Here is a 17896-nt window from a genome sequence, read left to right as displayed (position 1 = left end):
TGGTAGAAGAGGCCGCTGCTGTGGTTAGAACAGCCTGGGGGCAACACAGTGTTTTCTAACTCTTAGTTGGAGCCGAGACTGGATGGCAAGTGCTCGGGGGTGTGGGGCCTCGAACTCTGTGGTGCATTTGAGATTTCACATTAAACCGATGGGTTGCTAATTAGGTAAGTATCTGATGGCTGAGGAACTAGTATGCAACTGCATGATAAGGATTGTGTCATACTGGGAGCAGCATCCTAAATCTGTTCACTGGTTATCAACTGTGCAAACTAATATTCACTGTTGCATGAACCACTTCACCTGGACCAACAGAAATGAGAGGTAATTTTTTTTTGCATCTCTAACATTAGATCATCATGGCTGCTATAGCGTTACTGCTGTTAATATTTTAGGATCGGAGAAGACATATGGTCATTTAGTAATTGGACTGTACCACTGAGGATTCTTGTTCCTACTGCAAGTGTCCCCAACCCTGGCACTTCTGAGTCTCACTGTCTTTGACATCCTTTCCTAATCTTCTCTTCCTCATGACAATCAATAGACACTAACAGCCTTTTTGTGTTGCAAACAGCTTTATTTTAGCTGTTGTATTCTGACTCTCCACTTAACTAGGATTAGCTTTAAGTCAAAAAGAGCTTGTTTTGATTCTGGATTCATGATTTTTGATGACTTAAACTATTCTTTTTATTCTTATTTTTATCTACTTTTACCCTGACCTGTAAGTCCCTCAAAATGACAGAACACTTTGAAACGAGGAACACATGGGTCTTTCCTTTGTGTTTCATACAAATGACTATTTGGTAGTATCCTTTTACCTGTATATAGTGCAACCCATTCAAAATCCCACCAGGTTACATATGCAGCCAACAACTTCTAGTTGTGGTAATTTATGGCACTTATATTTATCATCCTAAGACTGAAAACATTGTCTTGCATTGGGGCAATGCCATCCATATCTGCAGATGAACTTGTTTAGATCTAACTGTTAGATGTCCAGCAGATGTCTCTTTGGGGGGAAAAAAAAATCATGTATTAAATGGATAATTCTAGAAGAACTGATCATATTTTCTAGTTTGGTTTTGATCACTTACACTTGCCATCTTCCAGGACTTTGAGAGAAATCCCTGATTCATACAGTCTGAAACTTTTCATATGTCTGAACTGTATTGTCTTCATTCCCTCCCTTTCCTTCATTTTTTCTCTTGCTGTCCTTCCAGTTTGTTTCCAAACTCACTATACAAATGATGGTTTTAACTTTTCTTGCTGAGCTTAACTTCTACTTTCTCTCCAAAACTTAAAATCTAAACAAAAGACCAAACAAACCTATTTCATTATTTCCCAGCACTGTGTATGAGATGATACACAGTGAATGGGCAGTGAGGATGAGGGATAGCTATTAAGGCTAGTTTGAGAGTGGGGTTTATCCATAGGGCAACTGTTGCCCTTTTAAATTTTAAAGCCTCAGATAAATGTTGGTAAATACTTCTAATGATGTTAGACATGCTCTTGCTGTGCTGGAGGTGCTGTCCTCAGGGTCAGCAGACTAGAGTGTGTGAGTGTTCTTCAGCTGTCCCTGCGAAATCCAGCCCTGTGGTTTCAGACCTTTTCCCTAGTCTCACTAAAGGATGCTCACCTGTTTCTGGTCCATTCACGGCTGGAGCTCTGATCACCTCTGCCAGAGGCTAAAAAGCAAACAGTTGGAGAGATTGTAATGTCTTGAACTGCTACATCTATTTACTACTATAGTGCATGTCTGTGCCCCAAGGTCTTTTGTCAGTAGCCTGCAAAGGATTCATGCAACCTAAATAATCACAGGGCAATCTTCCAATGCAAGGCTGAATTTAAGTTGCATTAAATAGCATGGAAACTAACTTTTGATTTTTTTTTTTGACTCCTGAATACTCAAGAAGAAATCAGCTCATGTCCTACCAACATTGTTAATGCAAACCGGAGAGGGTGCTTAAAAGGAGAGTGTCCATCCTCCTCTCCCCCACCTGTTTCAACTGATGGGTGTTTGCACCCACAAGCCCCACACCTGTTCTATTTTAGCTTTTCTGGGGGCTGCTCCGTGTCAGCATGCTTCTTGTGGCTTCTTTTTTTTTCCTCCCATCATCTGCTATTTACAGATGATGACCCTGTTTCCCTCTCACAGGAGCAGAATATGGCAGTGCTTTGGTTTTGTTGTACAGCCTCATGGCACTAAGATGACCCTTGCAATACCACCCTTCAGCTATGCACAGCCCCTTTCAGGCTTGTCAAAGCCTAATCTGGATCTAGCTGCTTAATTGTAGTAGGATTCAACCACACTTATCTCGCCAATAAAATCAGGCAAAAAAATCCCTCTGTCATTACAGCTGTTGTGTAGTGGTCAGGCTCCTGACCTAAGCACATGTTTCTCATGCCTAATATAAAACCCTTGAGATCATTCAGGCACAGTAGTTCAGATGGGAAAAAATGTTTTGATTATATTTGTTCATTCAGCCAAAAATAAGAGCAAGAGTTACCTTTTTGGGATTCTCCCCTCCATTTGTGTTGTGTATCAGAGTTCAAATCTGCAGTGACGTGATGAAGATACACATGAGCCTTTACAGAAAATGTAACTTAATTGAATGCTGGGATGTCTGACAGAACTATAATCCCTCATTTCTGAAGTATTCCTACTTTAGTTTTTGTTACATCTTTCCTTGATGTAGAAGAGCTGTGTTACCTCTTACACCAAAGCTTCAGTGAGTTACTGGTACAGTTGCCCTCTGGGCTGATGGCAGCATGAACCTTGAAGATGTAGCAGAAAGTTGATTTGAAGAAAATGAGTGAAAAGGCATAGAAGCAAGCATTTCTCCCACATGACTGGTACTAATCAGAGTAAAACTGACCTTTCAGGAGTGTTCAGCTTCAATGAAATGTGATCATAAAGCATTGTATACCTTCTAGGGAATTCTCCCTTGATGTCACACTTCAATATCATTTCAGTTTGCCAGAATGCCACTGTCACAGGCGAGAGTTCAAAATGTTTATCTGACAAAATATTCAGTGTGTTGAACAGCGCATCTGAGCACAGACAGATGCATAATCAACACTTACACGTGTCCATGGATGTGTATTCTGATAAGTTTACAGTATTAACGGTAACTCCAGGCACCCTATCTTAACAGTACTTATAACGAACTGCTTAGATAAAATGTTCAGGAGGTTTACTGTGTATTTGGGGAATTTCTGGTTCTTAGTGTGATATGTGAATAGGGTAGAGTTGGGAGTAAGCTACTAAGTAAGTGTGCCACTGTTAGGGATTAATCTTTATCCTTTCCAATCCTGATAGCTTTTTCTGAATATCTTTGTAGTCAGTGGAAGACTTCTTTTCTCTCCTCTTCCCTTCATTGCTTAACTTGCTAATGAGTGTATAGCATTATGTTAAAACTCCTTTATTGCCAAATTGTGTTAGAGTAACTAGTATTTTTATGGTTCATCTCAGCAAATGCCCGTCCTTTTCTGACTAAAATGCATGCTGGAAAAGAGTGAACCTGCTAATTGGGCAAAAGATGTACTTCATGTATTTTTATTCATTGGGTCTAACAGAGCCTGCACAGCTGCACTATTGTGTTCCTGCATGCTTTCCTTCAGAGGAGGGGAATGGGGAACTTTATCATCCTACTTCTGCCCTTCCTCCTCACTCCCAAATAAAAGTTGAACAGTTGACATTTTAGCTGGAGCTTCTGATATAGGCAGTTTGATGTTTAGATACTTACCTTTCTTTAGATTAACTCAAGCTAATTTCTTGTTTTCCCTGCTAATGTTTGGATTCTTCTTTTATCCAGTAGAGGAGTAATTCTGATGTTACCTGTGGCAGTTGCTATTAGAGCTGTTAAATTCTTTCACAGTTGTTGAAACTCTTGCAAATTGCTGCAACCACCACACTTTTTTCAAAATGCTTATTTAAAGGATCTTGAAAAGGTGTTGGTGGGGTACAAGAAGACAGCTAGTACTGGGGATGGTGGTCTTGTTGCTTCAACCTGACTCTCAAATCCACCCTCCCCTTTGGACGCTTTCAGGTCTCTGCTTTCATTCAGGAGGTGCCAAGGTGATTCAGTGCCAGTGAGATGATCAATGACAATGTACTTGGGTGAGAGGACAGCCTTGCAGTGCCCATGTGTTGGCTTGGGTGGAGCAGGGGCAATGGGGGAGCTGTGTGTCTGTGGCACTGAGGCCACTGTGAGGGTGGGACTTGGCGTGGAGGAGAGGTTGGGACCAGAGTGTTTTGTATGTGCAGTGAGGTGCTGCTTTACCATTTTGAAAGTACCTTTTATGGTGAGAAAATGCAAAAAATGTCCAGCAGAATATCTTTTTTGCATAATTGTAAATGCAATAAGTGGTGATATCTGTGGATGATGAATTCTCATTGGGATTCCAGAGCTCAGGGGTCCTTTGAAATGTGTGGACTGCTGCTCTGACTCAGGGAACAATGTGTCTGATGTGCTGGTGATGCAAAGAAAGTAGTGTATGGGTGGAGGAGGTTTAGAAAAAGTTCTGTAAAAACTCTGTGCCTTAGACTTCATGCTTCGCTGCAGGCACAGGAAATCTGAGCTTTTCTGATGGGGCATGTAATGTCATCCTTGTAACCCAACTTTAAGCAAGGGAGCTCTTCCATAGTGTAATAAAATAAGCAGTCCAATCAAGATTGTTAGCAAGCCATGAAATTGCTTTGAAGTAGTTTTTATCATCTTCCTCTTCCCTGACCTCTTCTTCATCCTGTTACCCAGTACTGTGAGAATAGCATGACTTGTGCTGCTGGGCATGGGTTAGTAACACAGCTCCTGGCTGTGAGAGAAGGGTTGCTGAAGAGCTGTCACCTCCTGTGTGGCCAGAGCTTGGCCTTCTGCTGGCCCAGGAGCAGGGAATCAAGCCATGACCCCTTACTGATTTCCTTCTTGTCTGGCTCCAGGCTGCTTTTGAGGCTAGTTAAAGGAAATCTCAGTGGACTAAGTGGCAATTCTTGCTTTTCAGGAAGAAGAGATGCCAGATGTAGAAATTGACATTGATGACCTTCTTGATGCAGCCAATGAAGAGGAGAGAGCTCTCAAATTACAGGTAATATTATTTTCTAATTTTAAATTGGAATGTGGAATGTGTCTGGGTCTGTATCTTGTGTTTGACTGAATCCACTGTAAGTGCAGAATTAGAACTGTGAGGTTCCTAGGTCTGAATTTAGCGTAATCTACCGGACTGTACAAAGGTAATAAAAATCCTTTAGGATAAAAAAAATCTTTGGAAGTTAGGTGATAACAGGCATAAATACAAGTTCAAAGAATCCAGTAATACAGAGAGATGTGCTGAGACAGATCAGACTCATTCTAATTTTTACAAGTATATAAAAGAACAGAAAACAGAAAAATAAGGAACAGTCACATAGAAAAATTATGTGGCTGAGGGTCAGTTATGATGACCAGATAGTTTGTGTGATTCCCAGCAGCAGCAGAAATATATATGCATGATATAGAGTCCAGAAATCCTCCCTTGTCCTTAGGATACTGGAAATTGTTTCTGTCTATACTAGCTAGAAATTGGAATCCATGGAGTTATCTTGGAGTAACTTGTCTAAAAGCTTGAGGAAAATCTAAGATGGTCAGCAACAGGAATTAGTAGGGAAAGTCAGAAGCCGTCTACTGAAATTCTACAATTCAAACCATCTCTCTAATTCTCTGAATCCTGCTTGAGGTAAAAGTTAATGAATGAAAGAATGAAGGGGAAAGGAAACATCATTGTCTTAAGAGATATATCCTGGTTTAGATACATGTAAAACCAATATGAGGGTCTCTGTTTATAATGTTTTCAGATGTGCTAAAGGAAGGAAACTCATCCCAGAGCAGTGGTTTGCCCTCAGCTCACTTCTGGGAGGTGCTTAGATGCACTACATCTGACTTGCAGTGCCTATTGGCACCCTTTTCTCAGTGTCCGCTGCCCAGCCAGAGACGTGGGGCCAGGCTGTTTACACGGCATTCATAAATAGCTTTGCTGCTTCTGCCTAAACTGGCTGCTGCAGCCGCCCTGCTAGGAATGCCTGACCTAGCTAAAGTCTGTATTTCTGCATTACAAAGGCTGATGCCCTCACAGAAAACTACCTTTCACGTGTGTATTGCTGGGAGAAATGTTCGTGGATTCTCCTCTTCTTGCTTTTTCTTGGAGAGGGGGATTTTGTAACTTCCAACCTGGAGGAAGAAGCCATTATTTTTCTCCCCTTGAAAATCATTATGATCTACCTAGGGAGTAAAAGTGACTTGCTATAATGCTCAGTTTTCAGTAGCATCTTCATCCAGTGATTCCTGGTTCTTGCTCCTTTTCTTTCCCCACTCCCTTGCCAGGTTTCATACTGTAGACTTGTTTGTGTTCACTGTTACTCTGTACTGGAACTGATGCTTTCATATTTTGCTTCTAGGAAACTCTTGTAGATTGCTACAAACCAACAGAGGTAAAAAGACTTTTCTTAAATACTATTCATGTGTGGAAAGTGTAGCTGTATTCAAGCTAAAGTAACTTTTTTTTATACTTAAGGTAAAGTAAATATAGGAATATTAATGGGGAATTGATGGGCTTGGGGCTTTATATCCTGGGAATGTTTGTGCCTGTCACTTGACTACAGTAAGAAAAGGATTGGGCCCTGCAGAGGAACTGCTGATCATTCTAGCTGAAGTACCAATATTGTCTTCTGTAATGTCCTTATTGACTTTACTGATGCTTAAAGCTGTCATGTTACAATAGAACTAAACACAGTTCTCATTAGATTGTTAAAACCCAACTATATTTGTATGAAATTTCAACTTGAGATGGATTGTGTGCTTTTCAATATGAAGCCATTTAATTTTATCTCTGACAGTAAAATTGTTTGTTCTGGGAACTGTTATGTAGATATGCAGCTCAGCTAATTGTTTTCGTGAATGAATTTGAATACAATTGTGGGATAACCTGAACTAGCAGGATTTAGCTAAGAGTACTCAACTTTCAACTTGAATATCCATTAGCATGTCCAATGTCAATATAGGCTACTTCTCATAGTAAAGTGTGCTTACTAGAAAGTAATTGTAACAAAATTGGACTTATTGTAAAAAAAAAAAGTCTAGTTTCTGGTTCAATTTATAGAGTCAGTGCTTTCCCACCAGTGGCTGCTGTGCAGTATTTAATAGAGTGGGTGTGTTATAGGATTTCCCTAATTAGGGACCTTTCAGCTGGCATTACTAGAAGCCAGGTGTTTGGGTTTTGAAACAAGGCTGCATATAGCTGGGTTTCCCTACATCTGCAGCCCCTTAAACTGCTGGGGTTTAAGGATATTCAGGCTGTCAGGAAGAACCACTGGTATTGTTATATAGACACTTCCCTGTCCATCAGATACTCTCTTCAGGGCTTTTCCATTTTTATTGATTTCTATGGCAGATTGGGAAAATTCTCCAGAATTGCTACTAGTTGTTGGTACTATCTTTTTGACAGTGTAGGGAATTGACCCAGAAAGATTCACATGGTAACACTTGTATAGCTTGGTCTGTGTTGTATGTTGGTTTCTTTACAGCAGATAACACACATCTCCCATTATGGAGATGCCAGACCAAAAAAAAATCAAGTCTTCAGATGTCTTACTGTAGTAATGCTACACTACAGATGATCTCTGTCAGCCTCTTCCAGCATTCTCTCAGCACGTGCTGTTGAACCTTAGTTCTTTTTCATAAGATAAGTGTGAAGATTGATACAGCATGAGGAGCCTGACATGGTTCTTGTCACAGGCTAGTGAGAGAAAGTGGGGGTCATGGGTGGGTGGGAGGAACAGATTTCCAAGAGTTGAGCAGCCACTCACATGCTGACCTCTTACCTCTGTATTATCTGAAGGCAGATAAGAAGGCAGAGAATCAAATAATTACCCTTCTTCTTTCATTGAACATGTAATATGAATTTTTTTCTTGGCTCTGAAGCTTGACACTTAATGCAAGGACAAATTTCAGAGGTCTGATAAGGGCAAATGACAGATGTTAGTGAGTTTTCCACTGGAAACCTTGGTCATAGAACTGCAGGGAATATTTGTGCTGTGCTGGTAAATTAAGTTGACGTGGCAGTTCACAGCAAACAACATCCTAGACACGTGTGCCTGCCTGTCTTCAAGGCCCTTGAATCAAGGCAAGTACTTAAAGCCACTCTTCTGTGGGGATAGTTGCCAAAATGGGAGTAATTTCCCAGGACTTCTCACAACAGCAGCTTTTCTTCATCTGTAGCATGATAAGCCCAGTAATACTCCATGACTGCTAATTTAGGTCACTTAAAAATAGTGATTTTTAACCTGCCATGTGTGGACTAAGAAGAGCCTTTAAGTTGGCTTAAACTTGCTGTATGAGGATCCACACCTTGTCTAGAAAATCTGCAATCCTTTCATATTTGCAGACCATTCAAAACTATTGAGGTAATTGGTTTGTGAACGGATTTCTAGAAGATTTGTGGAGAATGGATGTGAGCTGATGGAATTTCTCCTGACCAATCAAATACAGTTAATCAAGTGCACTAGGGATTTTGGCATCAAGAGTTATACAGCTTGTAAAAGGCAGTAATCCCTAACTGGGGAAAAATTTATGTAATGTCCTTATGTTCTGAATAGTAGAGACAAATAGTACAGACAGAAAGTTTAATAACTTGCAGCTCTTATCCCATCTGTTTAAAAAAACCCAAACCAACACAAAGGTGTATTTTAAGTCAATTTTACATAGTGTCTTCCACTTAGACTAAAGGTAAAGGAAAGACTGAGGGATTTTTACATTTATTCTGGATTGACTTTTCATCAGAAGAAGCAGTGTTATTCAGGTCACTTGAAAGGTAGAAGGATGTCTCAGCCTCTTTAATAAATTGGCCAAAGATAGTAGCTGACCGTAACTTACGAGGAACTGCTCTGAAACCTTTCTTCAAAGGGAAATATAGCTAGACTGCTGAATGTGCTCTAAAATTTTAAAAACTTTTCTAAGCAGTTATGGTTGTTGTTTTAATTGGTATGGAAATATGCTTAATGTGGGAACCTTGTTGTAAAGAGTCATATAACTTACCCAAACAAGGCAACTAAAGGTTAATCAGGAAAGTGCACAGTCAGTGTGATTTTTGGGTGCTATTTAAGTTTATGTTAATGAAACTTAAATTAAAATGCTGATTTGCTAATCAAGATTCATATGCAATGTGACTGTATCATTCAGTCATTTAAAAGTTAGTTTTGTAAAATGTGACAGAAATGAAAAATAATCTCTGGGCACGGTTTGCCAACTTGACTGTTTCAATAAACATAATTAAAAACCCCCAGCAAACCACAAAAGCAGTGGCAGAGGTACATTTGGTAACGAGCAAATTGTAAAGTATATGGTTTTTTATTGGTGTTAATCACTGCAGTATGTAACTTGTGTTTATACTTTACATCCTTTTACTTGGGCCACAATCTCCTGGCTCTGTGTAGTTAAGTTGCACCTGTTGAAGGGAAGTTGAGTAGCTGCCTGACCTCATGTTATAGTTTTTGGGATCTCAAATGTGGACAGTGCTTTGACACATGATGATGGTCTTCCCACCATGCAAAACTAAACAGTGCTAGAAGTGTTCTTCAGACAGTCTACACTTTCTCTGCTTCCCTTTCTCTATTCTGTTACTATCATACCTAGTTCAAAAGCAGTACATGTCATGTCTTGACACAAGGCAAAACTTGATGTGAGAGAACAATTAATTTCTAGGACTGCACAAACTTAAAGGGTATGCTATCTGCAAAATCAGTGCCATAACCAAATCTTGGATCTGAACTTTTGTGGTTGATAAGGAGCAGGGAGCAGCATCAGCATCCTCCTGCATCACCCATGTGCCAGAGCAGCCAATGCTTGGCTCAGTGCCATGCATTGCCTCTGGAAAATCCCACTCAGACCTTTGTCAAGTTGTTGTCTTGGTACTGTCTATGTGATGGAGAATCATAATGTAGGTCACAGGGAATTTTGTCTCATGTTAGCAGTGAATGTAACAAAGAAATTGAAATATAATCTGTAATCTTGATGATAAGATTTTGATACTTGACAATAGACTCATTTAGAATAGGAAGATTGTGGGCATGAAATCAATAAGGTTTTGTCAAGACATATGCTTCAAAAGAGGGTGGCTAAAGCTGTGTTAGCATATCTCTGCTATTGGTAGCAGCAAGACCACCCATTTAGACTGGGCTTTGGGGAAAATCTGAAACATTTGTGGCTGATGTGAATTAGAGATTCTACTGGTGAGACTGCCAAAGTGATGACAGGAGAAACGACAAGGAGACTCTTAAACTACTATGGGAGAGAAATCCAATGAGTGGGCAATTTCTATGTTTACTGACTCTGAAAGATGCAGTTGAGCTACACAATGTCTGCAGAAAATTTATCTGGTTCTCTTCAAAGATTGGTTATATTTGGGGTTTCCTTTGCTTCTTTCTTTTCTCATAGAAATATACAAAGCTTCAGGCAAACGGGCTGGAGATCTCTCCCACTCATGCTGGATTAAATCTATCCAGACCGTCTTGTTAGTATAATTCTTCACTCAGTGCAAAATGGGAGAAAAAGGACATGAAGTTGCATCATAAAAGAAAGTTGTTTTGCTAGGAACTTTAATAACAATTTTCAATATAATTTCCAAATCAATTATGTTAAATTGTTGTGCATATTCTCTGGAGAATTTGGGCAGAGATTTAAGTCACTGACTACTCAGTTACTTAGGTGGCCCGACTATTTCAGCAGCTTTTAACACTTCATCTTGAGAAAGGTAGAGATGCATTTGCTGAACTGTGTTTCTCCCAGTTTAATTACTAGTTGGAGCAAATGACAGGCTTGTGATGCAGCTTTTCAGAGTGATCTGGGCACTGTGGTTTTAAAAACTGAAAACTATTTTTAGTAGTCTTCAGATAATGTATATATTGAGTATGCAGACATGAATGGAAACGTCAATCCTTCTAAAATGGAACCCCTAAATTTTTGAAGCATCATACTTTCTTTGGTCCTACTGTGTTATGAGTTATTTCAAGTTATTGTTACTATTTTGTTTTTTTAATATAATTGCAAGGCAGCAACATGTAGGATACCCATTTGAAGCAATAGTAATTAAAGATGTGTTAAAGTGTCAGTGCAGTGTACTGCCTTACACCTAGATGAGCCTAGGAGCTCATAGACATTTATTGTAGCTTAGCTAATGGGTGGTAAATTATTAAGCCACAGTAACTGTATTATGTGTCTATATTACTTGAAATCAAATAGGACACTTTGTAGAGAAAAAAGTTAAGAAACATGCATATTTAAAAGCAATGCAGACAGGCATTTTTAGAGAAACATGATTTCTTGTTCATCCATTTGACCACTCTGAATTCGGTGAATTAAAACCGTTTATATGCCTGCTGAGATCTGCCCTATATTGTACTATAGTGTTGGAGGGAATTAAGCTTGTGTGTTTTAATTCTGCAAGTACTCATGAATAAAACTTACAAATACCCATAGCAATAAGAATGGAGGAGCAAATGGTGATTTGACAAGAATAAGTTGTGCTTGTTTACATGCTGTTGAAGTGTAGAATACCTGGATTGCAAAGTATATATATTATATATATTTTATATATAATTTTATATATATTTATAGCTAAGCTTTGTGGTATGTAGTCAGTGCCTTGTACAGGGCTCACCAAGAAGCTAAATTGCTGTATATTGTCCTCCTCTGGGCACTGATGGTGCTGTGGCCTCACTGGAGAAGCTACACCAGTGGGATTGTTCAGTAAGTCTACAGAGGTGCTGCACCAGTTCTTGCTAAGGCAGCTTCTGGCCCCATTCTCCCAAAGCATGTGCGTCTCCTCAGTTCCCGTCTTCCTATATGATCACTTCAAGTTTGAGCCTGTGGAGAAGGGAAGGTGTTTGTCAGTACAGTTCCTTTTTTTTCTTCTTACCATTCAGATGGCATTTTTGAGCTATTGTTTAGTTTCTTCCCCAGTTAGCTGTGGGGATTGATCTTCAGGCTGACTTTACTTTTTATGTGCAACCAACCAGGTACTCTCCAAGAAACAGCCTTGGACAAACAGTCAAGGAAACTTTTGGGTTTTGACTTGGCTGCAGGGAAGTAAAGCTGTGGAGGAAAGCTGGTTTAGGATTAATTTCATGCTCTAGTGAAGCAGGAGGACTAGAAACCCTAAATTTTGGCTTAAGAACTAGTCCTGCTACATGTGTACTGTTTGTCGAAGAGAAATCTGGAGATACAGTCTAATTAGTCTCAAGAATTAATTGGAAGCCTTGAATAGGAAGCCTAGAATTCATTGTCTATCAAACGACCTCATTAAAACACTGAATCACACCTCCAAAGCAGAGAGTGATTTCCTTCCCTTTCCTGAATTATCATTTCACCTTTGTTTGTCGTCTTTATTTTTTTATTCTGCATTAGATGAATGCTTCTGCTGAACTGAATGCCTTTGATTCAAGGGAAAGCATTAGAGGAGGGAGAAGACAAATGCCTAAGGCTGAATATAGATGAGTTAAAATGAGCTATAGATTTAGTCTCTCTCTCATTTAAATTTGCCTTTAGAATTAGAGAGACATTTTTCTAGAAACAATGATTTTGTATTATAAATTAACAGGACTCTCAATACTTATATCAAAACTGTATTTAAAGGTGATCTTGCAGAAAATCTGTAAAGAATTTAAACTGAGTTTGTGTATGTTTTCACTTTTTTTTCTGTTTACCAAGTCCCAAAGTGCTGGTGTGAGATTTTTCTTCTATTAAAAGTAGATGTGGCCTATGTATTTCTGGCTGTAGCCCTCAAAGGAATAATTCATAAGTTCTTGAATCTTTAGCTGAATTATTGTTAAATCTTCTCCAACTCTGTGAATTAAGTAAGTATTATATAAGTAGATAATCCAACCTGTGTTACAGAACCACTTTTAGCACAGAGTGGTACGTGATCGGCTTTCAAATGCATGATGTTAAACTTCAGCACATCTCTTAGAGGGGATTTCAATAAAATGCTCTGTGTAAAAATGATTGTTGTGATGAGGTTGAGATAGATGTGGCTATTAAGTCTTCTATTAAGCCTTGACTCAAATGTCCACAAGGTATAAAACTGCAATTTTTGAGTGATGTTTAAAGAAAAAAAAAGGGTATTACTGTCATAAAGCTGAGTTGGTTAGTTATAAAGTGAAGGCTTACTGAAATGCTGTGAAGTCTCTTCTTCCTGCCTCCAAGAGGGAAAATGTGTATCTTTTCTAGAATGCAGCCTTTCCTTGATGGGGAGCTGCAAAACAAGAAAGGCACAAGCACTGGAGCGCAACTGTGTTAATGACAGCCAGCTCCATGCAAGTGTCAGATGCAAAATGGTACTTAAATCAGAAATGTACTGAACCAATGCTGTGGTTTGCATGCCCATGGGATGTGGACAACAGCCCTACTGCATTCTGTAATGTGCCTGCCACATACAAAATGCTCTTGTTGAATTTTACTGTTTGGTACTGCACACTCTTATTTCAAGAAAATACTTCCTGAGGGGTAAAGTATTTTCAATTTTTATATGTACTTCTTCAAGTGAATACAGCTCCCTTCTTCCTTAAGAATAGCCTCTATTACATCAGCTTTGCTTAGGGGGTTGCCCCTGCAGTTTTGTTTTATTTTGGCAGCACCAAGAAGATTATGGGGGTGTGAAACTTGCTTGAAAACCTCAAGCAAATAATCTTGTTTTGCAAAAAAAGGTGCTTGTGATACTGCTTCAGAGTATACGGGAAGGATCTCTCCTCCCTTGCTCTAATGTTGTACTGAAAAGCAACTCACCCCTGGCTGCGTTTCATATCCAAGGGAAACTTGCTCCAAACTCTTCTGAGTTGTGGGAGAAAATGGACAGAAATGGAGAGGTGCCTCTCAAACAGGGATATACCAAATGGGTACAGTCAGAGTACCATAGATTCCCCTGTCCACTCTGCAGATGCCCCTTCATGTCATACTCTTAACTTTCAACTTCTGTGAAGCAGTTGGACAGTTTCCAGTTGCAGTGTCTTGTTGCTGCCTTGATGGTGAGTGAGGGTAGTATAGAGTATTTGTGGCTTTAACGGATGACTAATAAAGTCTTCCAAAGGGAAGAAATGAACTACAGCCTGTTCCTTTCCAAAGCTGTCTTAATCTGATGTTTTGGCATGGGAGTACAGCTTTTTATGGAAAGAGCTGTTGAAAGGCAATAATAATTGCATTAATCCCAAGTAAAAAAATCTTTTAAGATCACTTTAGAGAGTTTATTTCTATAACGATTTTGCTGCAGGGCTTCATTTAAGTTTGATAGTAAAAAAGCCTAAAGTGTATTTATGTGTTTCAGACAGCACCATGCCACATTAGTTTTGCATTATCTAGCAGGTCTTTGCAATGATGAAAAGATAACAGAGAACCAACGCATAGTGCGTTGAAAGCTGTGAAATTTTAGAGTGAATCTCTCCCTCCTTTTTCTGACCTCTGAATGGATAAGTACTGTACTCTGACAAGTTTAGAGTGGATATTGTTGCAGTGGCTTGGGCCTATGTGGAAGAAGAGAGCTTTTCTAGGATGGAGGGGGAGGATTAGGGGTCTTAACAAATATGCTTTTCTGATCATCTCCTTAGGCCGTCTAACCAGACGGGAAGCGCAATATTGATATGCATAGATGTATTCCTGTACCTGGCCTTGATCTAATTAGTTCAATATAAAAGGTTCTTTGTGAGCGTGTGTAGCCCTCACTGACGTGTCTGCTACCCTGCCTTTGCGACTCTTAGTTGAAGCCACAGCTAGTGTTGGTGCAACAATAACCATGGTGCAACAGTACATGCAGTACAGTATAGATGTGCATAACCTGTCAGGAAAGGAAATTGCTCTCATGGGGTGATACCTGCCAGGATTGTGGTCCCACCAGAAAAACCTGACATCTTTCTCAAGTTAAAATACACATTTACAGAGACTTCCCTTATGCACAGTGTAGCACCTGGATAATACGTGTTTCATTGACTTTTTTTAAAAGGTACTGTGTTCTCATTTACGTGGTGACCTTGTTCATTGGAATTTTTAGCCTCCAGCATTAAGCTAGGAAGTCATACTTTTTGTCCTTTCACATCAACCTGGCTGACTAAATCCGTAATTATATTCCGTGTTGATAGCTAAATGATTTCATGGTAAGAACCTTTTTGTAGGTGTATATGTAGTACTGTGGGTAAACATTATTCTCCCAATGTGACAGTAAGGGGGTGATTTAGCTTTTAATGCATCTGCAGTTATAAGAAATTTTATTCCAAAAGGATTTCAGATAATGGTGCAACTCTGTAAGCTTCTGTCTTCCCACAATTTAAAGAGAGAAAATCTGCTGAAACTGGAAAATACCACTGTGAATAAAGACCTGGTCCATTAATTTTTTTTTTTTTTCAGAATAGTGTTATTTGCTGAGCTCCAGAACTAGTTTCACTCAGCATAAGCCAGTGGTGCTACTTCTGGCTCCTAGTTCCTGCCCTCTGACTGGCGTGAGTGTTGGTGTGGGGCTGAGTGGTGAGCCTGGTCAGAGAGCTGAGCCAGCTTGGAAAGTATCAGGGCAAGAGGAAAAACAGCTGAGTCTGTAGCCAGATCAGCTTTCTGTTCCAGCTGAGTATGGAGCCAACCAAAATGCTAGTACTGTCATGGAGAGTGGTGAGAGAAACACCTCTTTTGGCAGGAGTGCTGATTTCTGTGCAGGCTAAAACTGTGAAAGTCTGCCTTGACTGTTTGCATTGTATCCAGCCATAGATTTTGCTTGATTCAGCAGTTGATAGAAGGCCCTGTGTAGTAAAAGCCTGAAAGATGGCTAGCAACTGAGCCTGAACACTCATGCAGAGGAAAAGCTAGTTGTTCATACCTCCACTGTGTGATGAGAGTATGCATATAAGGTTCATGGAGATCAGGCCAGAAAAATTCCAGCTTAGCAGTAAAAGCTTAAGTAAGAATGTACAGCTTGCTTTGACTTTTTTTTAAAAACTCAATCATGGTATTATGGGATCATTAAAATTACTCATATTGTCTAATCTTTTTTCCTAGGAATTTATCAAAGAGCTGCTAACTCGGATAAGAGGAATGAGGAAACTCAGTCCCCCTCAAAAGAAGAGTATATAAATAACTCGAAGTAGTAGCACTCTGTAAAAGACATGTCAAGGGAAATGGGACTTTGAATACAAGACCTTTATTAAAATAGTTGTCTTTCTCCACAACTTTTTTGATTTCAGTTTTGACTCAAGGAATTTCTTTTGTGTGTTTTAAGGGTTCTTTTTTAAGTGTCAATTTTTTTTATCAAGAATATCAACAATTTGGATGCTGCTCAACTTTCACTTGAGGATTACTGAAGCAAGTGAAGAATCCAAGAGTTAATGATGAGGGGCAGCAAGCCTACATGGTGAACCAGAAGATCCTGTAAATTTACAGAGCTAGGAGACTTCTTGCAACTAGTTGGATAACGTTTTTTAAGTTGGTTGTACATTTAACTCATGGATGTCAAGTTTCTTGTGCTTGTCTGTACATAAATTATAAAGTGGGTTGTGAATACTGTTTCACATGGATGGAAGGAAAAGTTTGTTACAGTAAATTATTTAAATGGTGGTTATTGCAAATTTGCTCCCAGAAGGTACCAATTTAGATTACTAAAATGGGTGCTGCCATTTTCTAAATGCCCTTAAAGCAGCCCAGTGAAGAATTTCATCATATTTCCTTGTTTAGACTGCAGCATGTGAAAATTGGGAATTTCAAGGGCTTAATTTGTAGACTTAAAGTTATTTGACTCCACTTTGCCAGATCATTTCCTCTCCACCTCATGGTGTCTTGGAACCGTGCTAACCTATACTGAATAAGGGCCTGCAGTGATATCTAGAGAAATGTCCATCACTGCTGCTTCACAGTGGAGGAAAGGCAGTGCTACCAAAACAAATTACAAGCACTGTCTTGCATTTAGTGATGTGGTCTTAATTGAATGCAGATTCCTCTCCTATTGAGGTAGGCAAAGAATATTATAGTCTTTGTTTATGGCTCTGCCCAGAGAAGTGGGGAGACTTCTGAACTTGGGCTCTCTTACTTGTAAAAGCAAGAACAGAAGAGAGATTCCTACTCCCTTCTGGAAAATGTCCTAACTGAAATGTTCAATAAGCTACCATATGCTGGTAGGTGACACTAGTCAAGCATTTTATATCAAGGGTGCTCTGAACATATTTTATTTTTCAAAAGAAGTACATGTTTGTGAATTTTATGTATACTGGCAAGCTTTTTTAATGTATTTAATTTTGTAATGTTTACCAATGATTTTATTTACCAGATATTTACTCAAATAAATGGAACAACTTGTGACTTGTTACATGTACACTTTACAAGACTACTGTTGCTGAGTAGGTTGGTAAATGGACTTGCTCCTCAAAAAGAGAAACCTGTGAGGTGGTAAGTACCTGGAAACCCAGCTGTGTAGACCCTAATTGGCTTTTAATGTGACCACTATCACTCAGCCCTTGCTCAGTATCACTTGGTCAAACTCCTGTAACCTAATGCCCAGCTTTACTTTTGAAAGTCTTCTGCAGATGACGGGGGGGAAGCCTGGAAATTCTTTCAGATTAATGTTTCTACTTTTTTATTTCCACCAGAGGTGAGTGTAGGGGAGGGCATACACTGGGTGACTCTTAGTTTTCTGCTGAAGGTGCGTCAGACAAGGATCTTTCAGCAGGAGGCACTCTGCCTTTCTTCTCTTCTGCACCTCTGAATTCTCAAGAAATTCCAGCAGCCCTAAGAAAAGACTTGGTTGGTTTGCCTGCAGCATCTTAAATTTAAATCCCATACCTTGCTGAAGTTGCAATTCAGCTCTGGCTTCCTAAGGAGTCATCCAGTAAAATTTTTGAAAATTATGAAGT

General features: G+C 39.4%; 1 protein-coding gene across 1 annotated transcript in view; it reads left to right on the top strand.

The window, feature by feature from the left end:
• The window catches only part of PPP1R14C (protein phosphatase 1 regulatory inhibitor subunit 14C), a 52980-nt gene extending 35622 nt beyond the window's left edge, over window positions 1–17358 (top strand). Inside the window, exons 2-4 of the mRNA XM_074864794.1 lie at window positions 4999–5082; window positions 6428–6460; window positions 16053–17358. Of these exons, the coding sequence (XP_074720895.1) occupies window positions 4999–5082; window positions 6428–6460; window positions 16053–16127 (192 nt within the window). The 3' untranslated portion in view covers window positions 16128–17358. The remainder of the gene's footprint in view (window positions 1–4998; window positions 5083–6427; window positions 6461–16052) is intronic.
• The last annotated feature ends 538 nt before the right edge of the window (window positions 17359–17896 follow it).

The sequence above is a fragment of the Strix uralensis genome, chromosome 3 (genome assembly GCF_047716275.1).
Source record: "Strix uralensis isolate ZFMK-TIS-50842 chromosome 3, bStrUra1, whole genome shotgun sequence".
NCBI lineage: Eukaryota > Metazoa > Chordata > Aves > Strigiformes > Strigidae > Strix > Strix uralensis.
Note: the sequence above shows the minus strand (reverse complement) of the source record. Positions and strands in the feature narration are given on the sequence as shown.